Source organism: Taeniopygia guttata, chromosome 5, assembly GCF_048771995.1.
Source record: "Taeniopygia guttata chromosome 5, bTaeGut7.mat, whole genome shotgun sequence".
Classification (NCBI taxonomy): Eukaryota; Metazoa; Chordata; class Aves; order Passeriformes; family Estrildidae; genus Taeniopygia; species Taeniopygia guttata.
In genome coordinates this window covers 38,685,588-38,702,054 of record NC_133030.1, presented here as the reverse complement: position 1 = coordinate 38,702,054, position 16,467 = coordinate 38,685,588, and the positions used below count along the sequence as shown (strand labels likewise).

The window sequence follows — 16,467 nt, the reverse complement described above, 5'->3', positions numbered from 1 at the left end:
ATCAAAATATGTCCAAGTTGTATTGCCCTATCACATGCAGAAAAAAAGCCAACCAAGAGATAACAGCTTTCCAAACCAAAGATGAATTCATGGGGTATAGTAGCCTTGGTAAATATGGAGTTATGAAGGGGAAAATAACTTACACATGTATATTATGTAAATCTTATTTAGTTTACTTACTATCAGACCAAAATGAACTCTCTGGCATTAAATAATACTATGTAGTTTTAAAATAGTTCTTGAAAGATTTTAGTTTAGTTTCAGGGGAATATGAAGGAGATGTAATTTGTTTTATATATGTACAGACAAAAAGTTTCATGCAATTAGAAGGTGAACTAAAGATCTGTCTTAGCAAAATATAGCTAATAAATAAATAAATCTGATTATTAACCCAATTCATTTGTAGAATTAAGAAAGAGAAAAAAGTATCATAGGAGATGCAAATAAAAACATTTACCAATCAAAACCTCCATTCATTTCCTGGATGTTCTGTATTTCGCCTGAATGCTTTGGCATTGCAAACACCAAAACACAGCAATTGTGCTACTTTGAGTACTTAAAATGTGAATGATATTATGCCTCTGAGTAATATAGCACATAACCATGGGAATGGTCAATAGCTCTTGGCAGGTAAGTAAAAGCAAATTTAAACGTTGCTGAAAGTGTGCTTGTTTGCCCTTTGAGATGCTGACATTACACTTTTTAATGATTTACAATCTCCAAATTTTTAAAAAATAAATTTAATTTCATTTTCAAAAACAAATTACTGACTACATCTATATTAATAATACCAACATAACACTACTAAAATTTCAGGCAATAGCATGCATTTTAATAGAAAAAAAAATTACAATCAACAAAGTTCCTACATAAGCATGACGCAGTTTATTTGTAAATCAAACTGTAATTTCAAATAATTCTTAAAGGTGTTTCAAAAGTTACAATGATAAGTTTGTGTAAAGAGCATAACCGTGTTATCATACACAAAGCTCCAAAGTTTCTGAGTCACAATTTATGTGAAATACTTTTCACTAAAATTTTTTTACTAGGTTAGTGCCTAGTATTTTATAATGGTGATTTTATTTCATTTTATTACTATAGTCACTGAGTCCCCTGTATGCAAATAATGTCATCTGCAGGCCAAACACACAACAGGCCCAGTGGAATCCCTTTCACCACTCAGACTTACACTATCTCCATTTTGGGATACCTCAGGACCAGTTTTGGGTAGTGACAATTGACAGGCAGTGAACATTTACAAAACTGCCAAATCAAGTTACCCTGCCTTGTTCAGCTTCACCAACAAATGCAAATGAATTTTAAAAACTTCCCAAAGTTTGAATTCTAACTTTTTAAACCTTAAACATCATGCATTAAAAAAAAACAAACAAACAAAAAACAAATGAACAAAAAGCAAACAAACAAAAAACCGACCAAAACAAGAGAGCAATACATTTGTTCTTGAGGCACAGATCACACCCTATACCTTCACACATGTAGAATACAAGACTTCACAATCCTCACAAGTAAGAGTCCAGATTTTGGACATTACAATTTTCCTTTTTCTTCAGTAGAAGAAGCAAAGCTATTTTAGGATGACACCCTAATATGCTCTGCTTCTGGTTTAATGCCTCCTCTGTCCAGTGATGACTGTGACTCCCAGAACTAGAGAAGCTGGTACAGTTTTCCATGAAGGTAGTTAACAACCAAGAGGCAGGCCCAGCAGAGCTACATTTTATTATGGGGTCTTATCCTTTTCCCATGCAAAACTCTGTAAATCTTGGGAGGGGTAGCAAAGACTGTCCTGGGAAGGTTTGGACCAATCAAAAACCAAAGTAAATGCAATAATCTTTTAATTTGCAGTTGTACAAAATACCTACACGAGGGTATATATATACAAATTAGAAAGACAGGAAAGAAAAACAGTAGTACTCTTAAGAATATTAAGTCTCTAGGAAAATCACAAAGAAACTATTTCTCATACTACAAGCTTGCACAAAATAAACCTCTGGAGTGGGATTATGTGTACAGGAACACAGTAAATGGATATTCTCTTCCTGCATTAAAAACATATATAGTAATAACTGAGCCTAATCATAATAGATCTACTTCTGTGCTCCTAGGACCATAACCATGGCCCACTCTTTCTCCTCACAAAGAAAATATTTGTGTCAACTTTTCTTCATTGCATGATCTTATGGGAATCATCTGTAGATCAAGCACAGTATTTTTGTATTGTTCAGGACAGCAGTGATGTTATTAGAAGGGTAATATACCTGGATTTGCTTTCTTATATACTTGCTTTTAATCATCCTTAGTCACCAAAAATGTTCTTTAAATTTGAAGAACAGTCCAAACAGTTCAGAAACCTCTATTTTTCCCACAGCCAGCAACTTATATTCTCTGGGTTCAGACTATAATACAGGTAGAGCCAAATGCATTGAAATGGCAGCAACATTTCCTACACTTTAACTCAAGAAATAAAAAAGTTTACATGGAGGTTATTTGGTTTACAGATTTTGAAAGCTGAATAATAGTCAAAACTGACAATATACTTGCATTCTGCTTATTTAAGTTTGCTGTCTTACTTCCTATTAAATCATTTTATTAGCCTGTGAAATCTGCTGAGTGTAGTCTACATCTCTGATTAGTATGTTCTGCACACTGCTTCCAATGGAAAAGCACACACATTCAGGAACTCATGAACACTCAACATGCCTTTCAAGATAAAAAACACCATAAAATTTTAAAATTCAAACTAACAATATGCTAAAGAAATTCAAATCCAAATCCTTAGAGAAACAAAATATCAGGTCACTCATGGTGCTCACTCTTTAGTGCCATCATCCCAAAGAAAGTATTCTATATTTTGAGGAACTTATCTAAATTAGCTGCCATGCACATTGGAAATCCCCATATAGCAAAAGTACAATACATAACTTAGCCATTTCAGAGGCTTTAATACCTTTAATAAAATTACCATTAGCACTGCTAGCACAAAGATAGTTGGTAGATTAGCCCAAGGCATGTGTATTTAACCTTATTTTCAATAAGAATAGATATTTAATACTTCTCTAAACCGACATTTTTCAGAAAATGAGATTTTCCAGGGAGATGAGAATGATCTTTTTTCAGACATATCAGTCTTGTTACAAACAGACAATCAGGTATCATGAAATATCACTGAGGCATCATTACTTCACCAACACAATTTCTTAAATGTGAAAATACAATCTATTTTCTGTATGAAGGCATTTGCTGTTTTCAGCTCAGAAATTGCTGAGTTATGATGCGGCCAGAAACATTTATAACAGAGACAGAAAAATTCTTATTTCATTTCTCTTTGGATAATAAAACTCAAGTCCCCTGTATCTTAAGAAGAAATTGGTTCTGAATGGAGATGACAACTTTATGAACAGAAGGAAAGGAAATACTAATGTGAATCAACTTGTCTAATTTCCTTTGAAATACTAATGATGCTTGCACTATGATATTTTTAAGACTCTAACCAGTAAAGTAAATATGGTGACTGAGAAGGTTGATATAATGAACTGATTCTGGGCTAAAAAGGATTTTAATGTGACACAAAGCTTGTGACTGAATTGGAGTAAATATTACTGACAGGGATCTGAAAACTAAGAAATTACTGTTCATGGATATTATCAGTTAGTGTATCCAAAGCACACTTTGTACTGCAATAACTACATGCAATCCTCACCTCTTGTGGTTTTTACAGAACAATATTTGCTATTCTAGTTTCAACTAAACAGAACATATATTTTTTGCCTAAAAATCCAAGAAGCAAGAACAGTCTCACTAGACAAAAATGGACAGAAATGCTTGACTACTAATTCCAAATTTCTAAGAAGACTTTACCTTAATTAGCTTTATCACTACTGAAAAAATATTGCTTGCCAACATCTACTAATAATGCAAGAAATATTTAAAAAGTTGCATCTAAATAAGTGTAAGATATTGTATTTTTCATTTGCAGGATTCCATTTAAATATCTTGCGCTCCCTAGCCCTAAGTATGACTCCTGACACAGAAATGGCTTAGTACAATGACCTAAGAGCACACCACACTACAGTGTAAAAGTAGGAGTTGTGCAGCAATAAGAAAACAAAGTAATGTCTTAACAACAAAGGAAAAAGTTAAAACTACAGAATTAAAGTTTCAGGCCTCAGCAAATATATATAGTACCTTTTAGCTAAACCTTTTCCTCAGCGGTTCTTGGCAGCAGATAACTTACTTCTTTACTATGCTCAAAGACTGTATCTTATCAGGCCATGGATAAAGTTAAATGCCTTTTTCAGCCAACTAGAATGGTCAAGAGATACATGGTGTATTCTTATTTGTCAAGCTGGTTAGAAAGTCTGCTTTGTTTCACAAGCACAGCAGTACCACCTAGACAGATGCTTTTAGCTCACAAGCTGCCTTCAGGATACTGTTTTTAATGCAAACTGATTTGCATACCACCAAGTCTATGCTTAGAGTCTGCTAGCAGCTGATTTTGATCAGGGTGCCAATGGGCAAGAATCAGCAAAACAGAAGAGATACAAAAGATGAAGTGAATCAGAAACCATTTTCAGAAGTTCCTTTTTGGTAAAGTAAACAAAGCTATCTTTTCATTAGGAACTGATTTTAACCTAATTATTAAAAAAAATCAAAACCTGATTCATTTTTTCTCCAGTAGGACTGACTGAGACCTTTGTGGAACAGTAGATTTCTACTGAAAAACAGGCCTGTTTTATGAAAACATATTAGTGTTTTCGACACCTGCTGGCTTGGGTGGCTGCCTGCAGAGTGCCAGATGTTCAAGGGTGGCTGTTCCATGTCAGCTTTTCCATATGAACGGGAAGCACACAGCTCCCAAATCAGTTTAACCAACATTACTGAGTTGTGAAGACCTGTAAAATTGAAAGAATAATTTCAGTCACTATTTCAAGGATCTCTGAGAGTATTTTCATTTATAGATTTGTGCTTTGGTGTTATCTAAAATGAAGCATATAGCAGCTTTTGTTCTGCAGAACATCAGGGAGCTAGGTTTTAAAATTTGTAAGAACACTGTTCTCTAAGCTGAAGATTGTCTATTACAGCACACATTCAAGATGTAGACTACCTTTTAAATTGTAGAAAAAAAATCATACTCTTTAGGAAAATGTTTGGTTCCACATCGTGGCAAAATTGATGGAGTTTAAGTTGTAACTGTGATTTTAAGAATGAAATTCCAATAGGTCTTACAGTTACTAGCTATAATTGTGGTGTATTTGGGTATCAGGCCTGTGCCTGTGTGCACACAGTGCATTTAGTTGTGAATTCCCCTGGTAGCCCAGGAATTCCCCAGCTACTCTCTGTGCAGAGGAGATAATTGGAAAAAACAGACCAAATTGAGGAGAGGCTGCCTTCCACGTTCATCACAGTGTGCTCCACTGTTTCAGGAGCTGTCCAGACAGGACCTCCAGACACTAACAGAGATGCCTCTGCAGGCAGTTCTTGCTGAGCCAAGAGCAATAGACAAACACTATTCATGTGTTTCCAAGTGTTGATTAACAACCTTGTGGACAATATTGCCAGGCCAGGTATAAGAATTAACAAGAACAATTGTCTGGGGAATTGTACTAATTTAAGCTGATGTCATGCTATGCTAGAGACTTGAATTCCAATCCTGTTTAAGAGATTTGACTCTTCATGTGAGCATTACTTTATGCAAAGATTTTCAAAAGTTGATGCTGTAGGTTTCTTGTGATGCCTTTTTTTTGTAAACACACTCTATTTATGTGTCTATGCTCCCATTTCTTGAAATGTCAAAGATGAAGAAAAGCAAGGCTGAGTAGGGAGAGATTGTAAAATTCAAACTTTTTCAACAGTTTACATTAAAATCCTGAAATGACAGTCTACAGTTTTACATTCTGGAAAATTTGGAAGATGTTCACAGCCTTCTCCTTGTCACCTCTGTAGAACTTTCCCCAACCAATGACAAAGGGAATAAGCACATTTTGTGTGTTTTCTTGCTCCTGTTATTTTCTTTTCTTAAATTTTTATAGAAGAGATTTCATTCATGAATGCAAAGTATTCCCCCTTTATGGCATTAATTTTGTCATCACAACAAATGTATTTCAAAGAAAACAGTATCACAGTTTATGGAATTGATAACTTGTGCCAAAGGCTAAGGATATGTCTCTACTAATAAAATCTACATCAAGTTTTCACCCATTCTATTATGAGAAAACCTGCACCAGTGAGGAAACAGTTATGAGATATGCTAGTGTAGATGCACTACATAGGAAACAACCAAGACATTTTCCTTTTTTTTCCCATCTAGTTTACTACCAGTGTCTGTATTATAAACCCCTAAGTCTGGAACCTAGTCATGTAAAGTTCCAAATCTTTTACTTCAGTATATCTTAGGTGAGTCTGACATGGATGACCTGACTGGCAAAAGAAGAAAATGAGAAGTATAAGTCCCCCACACAAGCCACAGTCACCATGGCCTTACAATGTTCAACTAAGGGACACTTCACACTGAGCTTAACATGAACTGAAGTTCACCTACTTCTGTTTAAACACAGATTAGGATGTTTGACAGATAAAAGCCACTGAAAAGCTGACAATCTAGAGTTAATATAAACAACTATCTTCCACGCTACAAAATGCTCTGTATTTCCTGCTGTGTAGAAACTAGTATGATAGCATACATTTTCTGAAATCCAAGAAAAAATACTCAGTTATGGTTTGTTAGGTTATTCAGTGAGTTTTTCACTGGATATAGATGCCATAAAATAATTATAATATTATCAAATATAAAACATAAACCGAACAATTCTTTAGATATTTTACTTCTGCAATGAAGTAAAAAAATCCCCACCTGGCTTCATAACATAATGATTCAGAAGCATATGAGGATTTTTTTACCCCAGATACACAGAGGGCAGCTGGGAGCCTAACTACTGACAGGGGAAAGTGAGGTTGTACAGGTGCCCACATACTCATTTATTCGGACTACCTGAAGCAATGACAGATTTACCTCTGAGCTACTCTTCCACATTCCAGTCTGATATAGATGGGTTTGGCCCCACCTCCCCAAGAACCACATGGCAAAGTTGGAAGTAATTTTTCTGCAAATGAGCTACTGGGCTCCTCCCCATGGAAGAAAGGGGAAAAGAAACTGACTGAGAGAGTTACTCAGCCTGGCGATAGCTCTGTTACCTGAAATATGTTTCTTTTTATCCAGTCAAGAGTGGAAATTGCAATTCCACTCATAAAAGCTTCTCATCAGAAGTTTCATGTTGCAGAGTACAAAGAAAAATTGAAGTGACCATTGCCTTTTCTGAGGTCTCATTTCACAATGTGCTCTGTGCCTTCAGAGCACCTGTAAACACAATGGGATTCATGGGAATGAGTGTGTGCAGAAGGCAAGGGAAAAATCTGAACTCTGCCACAAAACACAAAATCCGCAACATAAGGAAAAATGAAGTGTCTTCAAACTGCATTTGATAGACTACCATGATAGGCACTTAATCCAGTGACTGCCCATAGGCACTACTACAACAGAAATGTTTAAGAGCAACAGATACAAGAGCTTTCTGTATAGCTGAAATCCTGAAGACAGCTTTCAGTTTGATTTTAACTGTATATGTAGTTGATGTATACTTAATTAATTTAATATTGGTCACTCCCATAATACAGTAGGGATTAAGATGATATTTTTTTCCTGGAACATATCACGTGACTTCCTGGGACTGTCAAATAATTTTCTACCATAATATTGTCAGAGACTGGAAATCAGGCTGATCTTTGGGGGTTTATGATCTGATGTGGGCTCAGCTAATGTACTGTTTCATGTAACTGGGGTGTCTAGGTCATTGGCTCAGAGTAGTGCTATCACCACATTTTCTTCCATTTCATACTGGTTAGAAGCTAAGATTTTGGCAGAAAGAAAGGAAATTTCTCAGTTTAATTTTCTGTACTTTTTTTTTTTTTTTACTAGCTACAGTAATCTAATTTTTACAAAGTTATCAGTACATTTTTCAAGTACAGAAAATAATTTGTTAGTATTTTCATTAAAATAATTTGTTGGCATTTTCATTAAAATAAACTGCAATGCAGCAAATCTTACATTAAAATATAGACGCACACTAGTAATTAAAAAGTAATAATCAAATAAAAAGCACAGCAGAACACTTCAATTACTGATAGCAATCATAGTATAATCTTGTCCTACCAAGTGTGTCTCCAGGTAGAGTTTCAGGCTGTCTGTTTCTGCTTTAGGAGGAGTCCAGTTCTCTGTTGTTTCCATAGCTTCATTTAACCAGTGAATGAATTCATCCAGCTTGCTTACAAACCCCTTACCATGTAAGAAAAAAGAAAGAATGAGTAAAGCATTTGTTAGCAAAATGGCAACATGAAAAATGTATGCTCTTTTTTTTTTTTTTATCCAAAAGAGTAAAATTTTACCTCTTACAACCTAAAACAAACAAACAAATAAAACAATTAGAGAGTGGTCTTCTGGTAACTGAGTAGCAGAACAGTGTTTCTGGGAATAATCCAATGTGATATTTTGGGACAAGACAATGTGGGATCCATATGACTGTGATGAAATAGAGAAAACAGCAAAGTTTTACAGAATATGAAGGAGAGATATAAAAAGCTTTATAGAAATTATAATGAAAAGTGAGCTTAAGACCTTGCACTGAGCAGACTGAGTGTACTATGAGCACTAACTGTTGACAAAAGGACTGAACAAAGCTGTATTAACAAGGTATACACAGCAGACCAAGGGAAGAAATTACTTGTCAGAACTTGGGTGTTGTGATTCCTGTTTTGGCTCATAGCATGAGACTCAGAGAGAGGAAATCAAACAGTAGATGAGGCAGAATATATAGCATTTAATATAAATATTGCTGATTGCATTTGAGCCACACAGATAGTGCTCTGGAGAAGACAGGAGCTCCTGCTTCTCAGGAGCACCATTTATTTCAAGATTAGTACCAATTATATTGTCTGATTAAAAATAGTGCCCCTGAATTTACATGATTGGATGATTCTATCAGCACATACTGAGTACAGATAATTTTACTGAAGTCTTATCCACCACAAAGCAAGAGAGTAAATGGAATAAACTGACCGTGATGTTTATAAGCACCCTGAAAATTAACTCTGAAGAGGAATGTGCATCTATTACAAGTGTTGTAAGACGAGATTAAGTTAGGTCTAATACTGGTTATATTATTAGTCATAAGCTATGAACTTCCAGCATAGTGGGAATTTTAATTTCCAGTTGGGCAACAACTCAGTATATACACTCAGAACCTCAGTCTCACCACTCTATTAAATGATTTCTGCTAATTATTAGTCCATTCAGATAGCTAAAAGTAAACTAAGCATAGAACTTTTAAACAATCCTGAGTGTCTCAGGAGCCCAAATCTTCTTTTCCAAAGTTGCACATGAAATTGGAATTCTAAACAAGAAAGAATAAAGAGTCTGAGCAGTAGGTGCACAGCTGTGTTATTTAAAGGGCAATGGTAATAACCCAGACCAAGCAGAACCACACTTCCTTCAAAATTAAAGGTAGAAGAGTCATTTTTGTCCAGCACTCTTGAGAATCAGGGTCCAGTAACCAACTTTTGGCTCCCAGGTGAAGCAGAAGTGCTTCTAAACCAAAGCTAGAGTCTGGCAGAAAGCTGCAGTGCATACTGCAGGCATGACAGCACCCACTTCAGCACTCTGAGGACTTTAATTTATGTGACTCCCCACAAGACCTCAGGATAAAGAGACTATTGCTGTCTCTATTCATTGAATCCACTGTATATCAAACCATTATAAGGAAGAAAACTGGTATTGTACAGGTTTCACTGTAGGTTATTTTCCAGGATATTCCAGAAAGAGGGAAGAAAGACAGGGAAAGCAACCCAGTGGCTATGGTGACTGAGACAAAGTGCCTTTATTCTGGGGCAAGTAATGAAGGCAACTACATCTGCTGTCTCCCAACAGCAGGCTGTCATACCACAGGGGCTATGTTCCCCCATGTCAATCTATGGACAGGGGCAGTGGCAAGACGTTCTCCTCGCTCCATTGCTTACTTTCTTCCAGCTTACAGTAGCGCATGAGATGCCAGACTGGCAGAGGAGTGGGAGACGTGAGCTGAGGAGGAGAAGAGCAGGAGGAGTAAAGTCCTTCTTGTCCCTCCAATAAATCTCTGCCTGCATTTTAGCAATGTGCTGTCCTTGAGAGACAAGGTGATATGGTAAGCAAAAAAAAAAAAAAAAGCTCTCTTGTATTTTACTGAAAGAGACACGTATTACATCTGCCGGCAGTACTCAATGTCTGTATGCCTTCAAAGGGGTGCTTGGAAACACTGAAGGCTTGCAGCAGTATAAAAAGCAACTATTAGCCACGGAGCTACTTCTGTCCTCTCACAAAACCTGCCTGTGTTGCAATGTCTGCTACTTCGCGCTGGTGCTCAGGCACTCGCAAGCATCCAGCTCCAGCAGCCTCGTGTGTCCCCTCACCGCCCAGGCCGGGCGGGCTGCGGGAATACCCGGGGACTCATCTGGAGGCCTGGACAAAAAAACCCACAAAGACAGTCTCCTACAGAACCACGGTGAGGCACGCTATCTGAGCAAGAAAAAGAAAAAGAAAAAGAAAAAGAAAAAGAAAAAGAAAAAGAAAAAGAAAAAGAAAAAGAAAAAGAAAAAGAAAAAGAAAAAGAAAAAGAAAAAGAAAAAGAAAAAGAAAAAGAAAGAGGCTGGAAGCGCCAGTGCCACCTGGCACGTTGGGACCGTGGCAGGAGACACTGTGCCCGAGGGGAGCCCGCGGCAGGGGGAGCAGCGGCCGCGGCCAGCCCCGGCGGGCTCTCTTCTGCCAGGCTGCACAAATCACAATAATCCTACCATTTTTCAAATGACGGCTATAAAATTTTATTGAAACCATTCACAAGCGCACATCTGCAGCAGCCGAGCGCGGCGGCGCGCGGGCCGCGGGAAGGGCAGGGCGGGCCGGGCGGCGCGGGCCGCCGGCTGAGGGAGCGCCGCGCGCCCGCCCGCGCGCCGTGCCTGGACCCACAGCGCCACCTCCCGGCGCCGGGACAGCGTGGCGGGGACGGCGGCGACCGCATAGCACCGGAGGGACACCTCTCTATGCACACCGGGGCACAAATTACACAGTCCGCTTTCAGCTGCTAGAGAGCGCGAGACATAGAAAATTATTTGTATCGCAAATTGTACGTGAGATTAAATCTCAGCAATGCAGGTCCCACCTCGTTCGCCCTGAATTAGTGATCAAAACAACGCCCCCGGGGTTTCTTTTTCACAGCGGTGCCCAGGATTCCATCCGATTTATTTGAAGAGCCTGATGCCAGTGGGCAAGGAAGGAGCCGCCCTTATCAGCCAGCCGCCCCTCCGCGGCTGCCCCTGCCCGGGAGGGAGCAGCTCCGGCTCGGACACCGAGCCCTGTGCGAGGCTCCCCGAGTCAGCGGCTCGGCAGGGCCAGACCAGCGCAGCCCCCGCTCGCCTCCGACTCGTTCCCGCGGGCTCCGAGGCTGCGGCCAGCGCTGCGGCCGAGCTCCGGCACGAGCGGCCCTGCCCCGCGGGCCCGGCTGGGCCGGCGCACGAACGAGCGCCGCCTGCGCTCCCTCACTTAGAGAAGGAGCCGGACCGGTGGTCCGTGTAGCCCTGTCACAGCTATAGATCCGGATCTTTAATCCCCTTAAGGCTCATAACAGAGTGGAACTCCAAAACATAACTTATTCCTGACTGAAGGGCCACTGCCCCTCCGCAGACTGACCACCACGGAGCCATTTCTATGTAATCAAGGCGGCCTAGTTAACTACAGTTCAATTAATGACGTACATGTCATCAGGGACACAAACAGCATTAGAATAGTTCCTCTTCTTAACCATCTCAAATGTTTCCCAGAATATACGTTTATATAAAAGGTGAAGACAAAACCAGTCCTAAAAAATAATGCGGAAAACATTGTCTTACAACACAGAAAATCTATTATGACTCTTTCAGAGCGATACTTTTAAAAACAGATTACATGATAAACTGTATTAAAACAAAGGATAGACAATCCTAAATCCCAGTCCAGGAATATTCAGTGAAAGAAATAAATTCATAGGATGACAAACTTCAACCAATAGAGATTTTTTTTTCTCTTCATTTAATAAGATATTAATGAAAACACTTTACATCCCTTTCTAGACACTTCTTACCTTTTTGCCTTTTAAAATCAAGATTATGGGGTTTTTCTCTAGATATTTTTCTTCATCATTTTTAAGATGGGAAAAAGGAAAAAAGTTTAAATGGATAAAAACTTCACTGAAGCTATGCTGATTTTTCCTGTGTAAGGGTCTGATCTACACGGCATCAAACTACAATGAAAATACTGTCAAATCGACCCAGCTTGTACTTTGGTAGAAATTAACAGGAAATTAAGACATTGTATATTCCATCAAAATTTAGTGGAAGTTGAAAACTCATAGCTGGCTACATTGAATCTAAAAAAATACTGTTCAATTCCTCAGAGAGAATAGAAGGGAACAGAGCAGGAAAAAAAGATGCACCAATATAACCCAGTCTCTCCCTTTAGACCAGCTGATTCAGTTTTGCAAATATAATAGTATTGCACTGTGCGAGACATAAAAACTAGAGCTTCTACAGCATAAAGTTATTCTTAGTCTACACTGCCTAATAAAGAAGCAAATGGTTATTGTTGTTATTGGATGATTTGTAGCTGCTTCTGTAGTAAAGTTTGAAGAAAATTATAAAACCATACGTCACATGGGAAATTTTTAAATGTTGACCTTTAAAACCTTCAGCTTTCCATTTTTTTTCATGACAATTTTACAAATTCTCCAAGGCAGAAGATAAAGTCCTGATCACACACCCCTGAAAAAAGCTAGAGCAAAAATGGCTTCATTTGAAATTTAGAACATACAAAGTTGGATTTTTTGTGGTCCAATGCTATTTTCTCTGGATGAATAAGAATGAAAAAGACAATTCTAAATATTGGGGGTGGGGGGGAGTAAGTTTAACTCAGTGTGTCTGCTTAATTATCTTATTAAATGAAAATATGCTTAATTCAATTGTTCTGCACAATTAAGGAATTAATTAATTAACTGAAGTATTAAATATAAATTTGATGGGATTTGACAAAAATATCTTGACACTTCCTTATTAATGACCAGAACACTCAAAAGTTTTGAATCACAGCAAGAATTCACTTGCTGAGTCATGCAAAGGCATGCTCAGAGGCCAAAGGCACGCATGGATATTGGGCTGAGGAAGGATGTGTCTGGAAATGTGCCTCCTACCCTTGTTCTGTTAAACATAAGGGCATATGGAAGATACAGATACCCTGCCTGCTGCACAGGGCTGCAGGGCTCTCTACACCCAGTACAGCTGCACAAAGAATCTTGGTTTAGGCAGCCTGGTTTTTTCTGCCGTGTGAGATAACAGGGCAGGAGAGTAGCTGCGGTGCTGTGCCATCCGTGCAAGAAACCCTGGAGCATGGGGGTGAGGCTTACAAAGGTGGACAGATGGACACATCTCACACCCAATTTGTTATGTTTCATAGGACTGTGTGTGTGTTCCATCCCAAATTTACATTATAAAAATGGAATATTTTTAATGGACACAGAAGTAGGTAGTCTTTGGCAACCAAGCAGTTTGTGCCTGACTCCATCCCTTCCTCCTGTTTGATGGATTCTGTTTAGATATTCCTCCCTAACCAGGATGACTGTTCAGCACACCTCACTGCTCACTACCTGCACCCCACTACTGCCTCTTGACATGGACCAGGATTTCCTCACTCCCTGTATTTCTCCAACTTCCACAGTCCCCTCCTATGCTTTCCCATTGAATTTCAGAAGTTCACCCCAATATCTCCTTTAACTTCTACTTCCTAGTTTGCAGTAACAGACCTAGCAATTATGTTAATGCCACCAAATGAGTAAATCAAATAAGTTTTGGTATCTGCTGGTCGTAACTATGCTCCTGGAGCTGGTGGCACAGCCAGTCCTCATGGTTTATAAGAACAAAGTAGAGCTCAGGAGAAATATTATGGGCTGCCAGCAAAATAACAAGGAGTTGACCTAACTGAAAAACTTCTAGTAACAACTAGAAAGCTAGTGATAAGTACCTAAGTGCTTATGAGATTATAGAAAGGTTCCCACCCCTTTGCATATTCTCATGCTTCTCAGGGGTGTGGCTCAGACATCTTTTCATTGGGTTGCAATTTTCTGAGCGGGACACAACTAAGACCTTCCAAAAAAGCTTTACTATAACAGCCATGAAAAAACTGAGTTGGCTGTTGAGTCACTTGAAACAATGCACAAATGCCTCTCAGCTAGGTTAACACCACTTCTTGCACTAGAACTTTTAAAGTTTCCTAACTTCATTGCAGTGGTTTAATTTTACTTTTACATTAGAGGCTTTTTTTTTTTTTTTTTTGTCAGATAGGCAAGTAAACAGTTCTGGTGTTCAATAATTTTAGCACTTCAAATGATCTCATTTAGACTTTGAAGTTCAGCTTTCATTAACTGAATAGAATGGGAAAAGAGGCAGTTTCTATCTCAGCTGTGGCTATCACTTTACGAGTCCAGCTTTTATTGGACTTTTAGAATGGAAGTAAACCAAAGCCCAGTTCTGTAGCTTTGAGCTTTGGTCCAAAAGCACATTTAGGGTTACCAAAAAATTGAATGCAGAAACAAGCAACTTTTTTTTACTGTTGCTACATTAAAAGCAGCAGTATTTTATATGGCTTTAGTAGATTTTTGATATGGATTCCTTTAGATGGGGAATTTGGATATACACACTTAAGGAAGTGCATATACCAAAATTAGTATTGCCAAAATTATGCCATTAAACAGAGGAAGCAACTCCATCCAACTAGCATCCTTATGAAAAGTTTTACAGTACTGATCCTAGCTCAAATTTTGTGTTTCCATTTTGAGGAAAAAAAATCCCAGATTTATTGCGCCTACATGGCATGGGTAACAAATTTATTTCAATATTTTTTTGGCTTCTAATTTCATGCTATGCAATTTTAACACCACTTAATTTACTAGTCTTACATTTTCATTTTACATGTATGCTGTCTTAAGACACTTAGTCATTGCATTTCTAAAAGTACAAAGACCTTCTAATGACCTAAAATAAAATTAAAACCAGAATAAAAGCAACACTCCAAACCATTAAATGCAAACATACTAAAATTATCTGCCATGATAGCTAAGTCTGATGGTGGAAGGTCTCCTCTGTTCCACGAGCCTCAGTGTGCAAGCACCAGACAACAGTGCTTGTTAAATCACTACCCCCAGACCTTTTTTCTTTCTACCTTCCCTTTTATTACACAAAGGGAGTTCTCCTCTTAAAAGAATTGGTTATGAGGCTGTGTGCTTAAAAATGAATGCCCAATTTTGTTGCAAGCCTACAGTGTTGTAAAGTTTGTTCCCAATTTACAAAAAGACTGAGCTCACAGAGGTGTCTGTGTACAAGGATGGGCTGGCTCTTAGGGCACTTCTATCACAGAATACATTAAGAAAACCCTTTGTCTAACCACAAAAGGACTTGCATATTAGTCTCAGGAGGAACACATTCCTGCCCATGGACTTTATTTTCAAAAGGATAAAAGTGCGCTTTCTTCATAGGCAAAGGTAAGTCAAAGAAATCCAGGTACTCAAGAGCATGAGGCTGCAGCAAACTGCCACGGTCAATTTAATTGGAGGCAGAGCCAGAGGCAGCAATAAAACCATTAGCAATACAGATGTTAAGGATCCCAAAGGAACCAAGATGCCACAATGGAAAATATTCTTTGTGTGATATTGTCAAGATTCTGTGACAGGCAGTGACCTCACAGAAACATAAAACTGACCAAACACATCCGTAGGATGGAAACACTTAACATGCGGTTCAGGATATATTCACAAATAATTCAGAAACTTGGAGGTTTTCTCCTAAAGAAGTGCCACATTTACTGAATATTCCTAGTTTAGGAGAATGTGGGACTTAAATGCTCCCTCCAAACTGGGTAAAAGATCAAATACTTTTCTTAGTGGACATCTATGTAAAGACATAACTTCTACTTCTATGTATTGTCCAGTTAAGCATTTCAAAGGCTGTTAAATTGCACAAATCTTTCATGAGTGCCATCTCTAGGCTTTGTGCCTACCTACCACACACAGAAATTATTATTAAATGCATTTTCTCTAATGGGCATCTATTGAATAGGCCATTAATTATACGGTTATGGAACTTCCTGTTCCATAGCCACAGGATAGACATTGGCTCATTACTTTTCCCAGGTTTAGAGTCCAAGCTATTTTTCCATACTGTTTTCTGACTATATCAGGAATAGCAAAAAATATTTTTAATTTCTCAGTTTCCTAAAGCCTTTGAGGCAGGAAAAAGCCAGTGTCATTGTGACTTTGCATGGGTTGAAAAGCAGGGGGGACTGTCAGAGAG

At 38.4% G+C, this 16,467-nt stretch overlaps 1 protein-coding gene across 6 annotated transcripts in view; it reads right to left on the bottom strand.

Annotated features, from left to right (window-relative positions):
- AKAP6 (A-kinase anchoring protein 6) overlaps window positions 1-16,467 on the bottom strand; it is a 258,501-nt gene that overhangs the window by 147,685 nt on the left and 94,349 nt on the right. For all 6 annotated transcript variants that reach the window (XM_030274631.4, XM_030274630.4, XM_030274629.4 and 3 more), the window contains one exon: window positions 8,225-8,347. In XM_030274631.4, coding sequence (XP_030130491.4) covers window positions 8,225-8,347 — 123 coding nt within the window. The remainder of the gene's footprint in view (window positions 1-8,224; window positions 8,348-16,467) is intronic.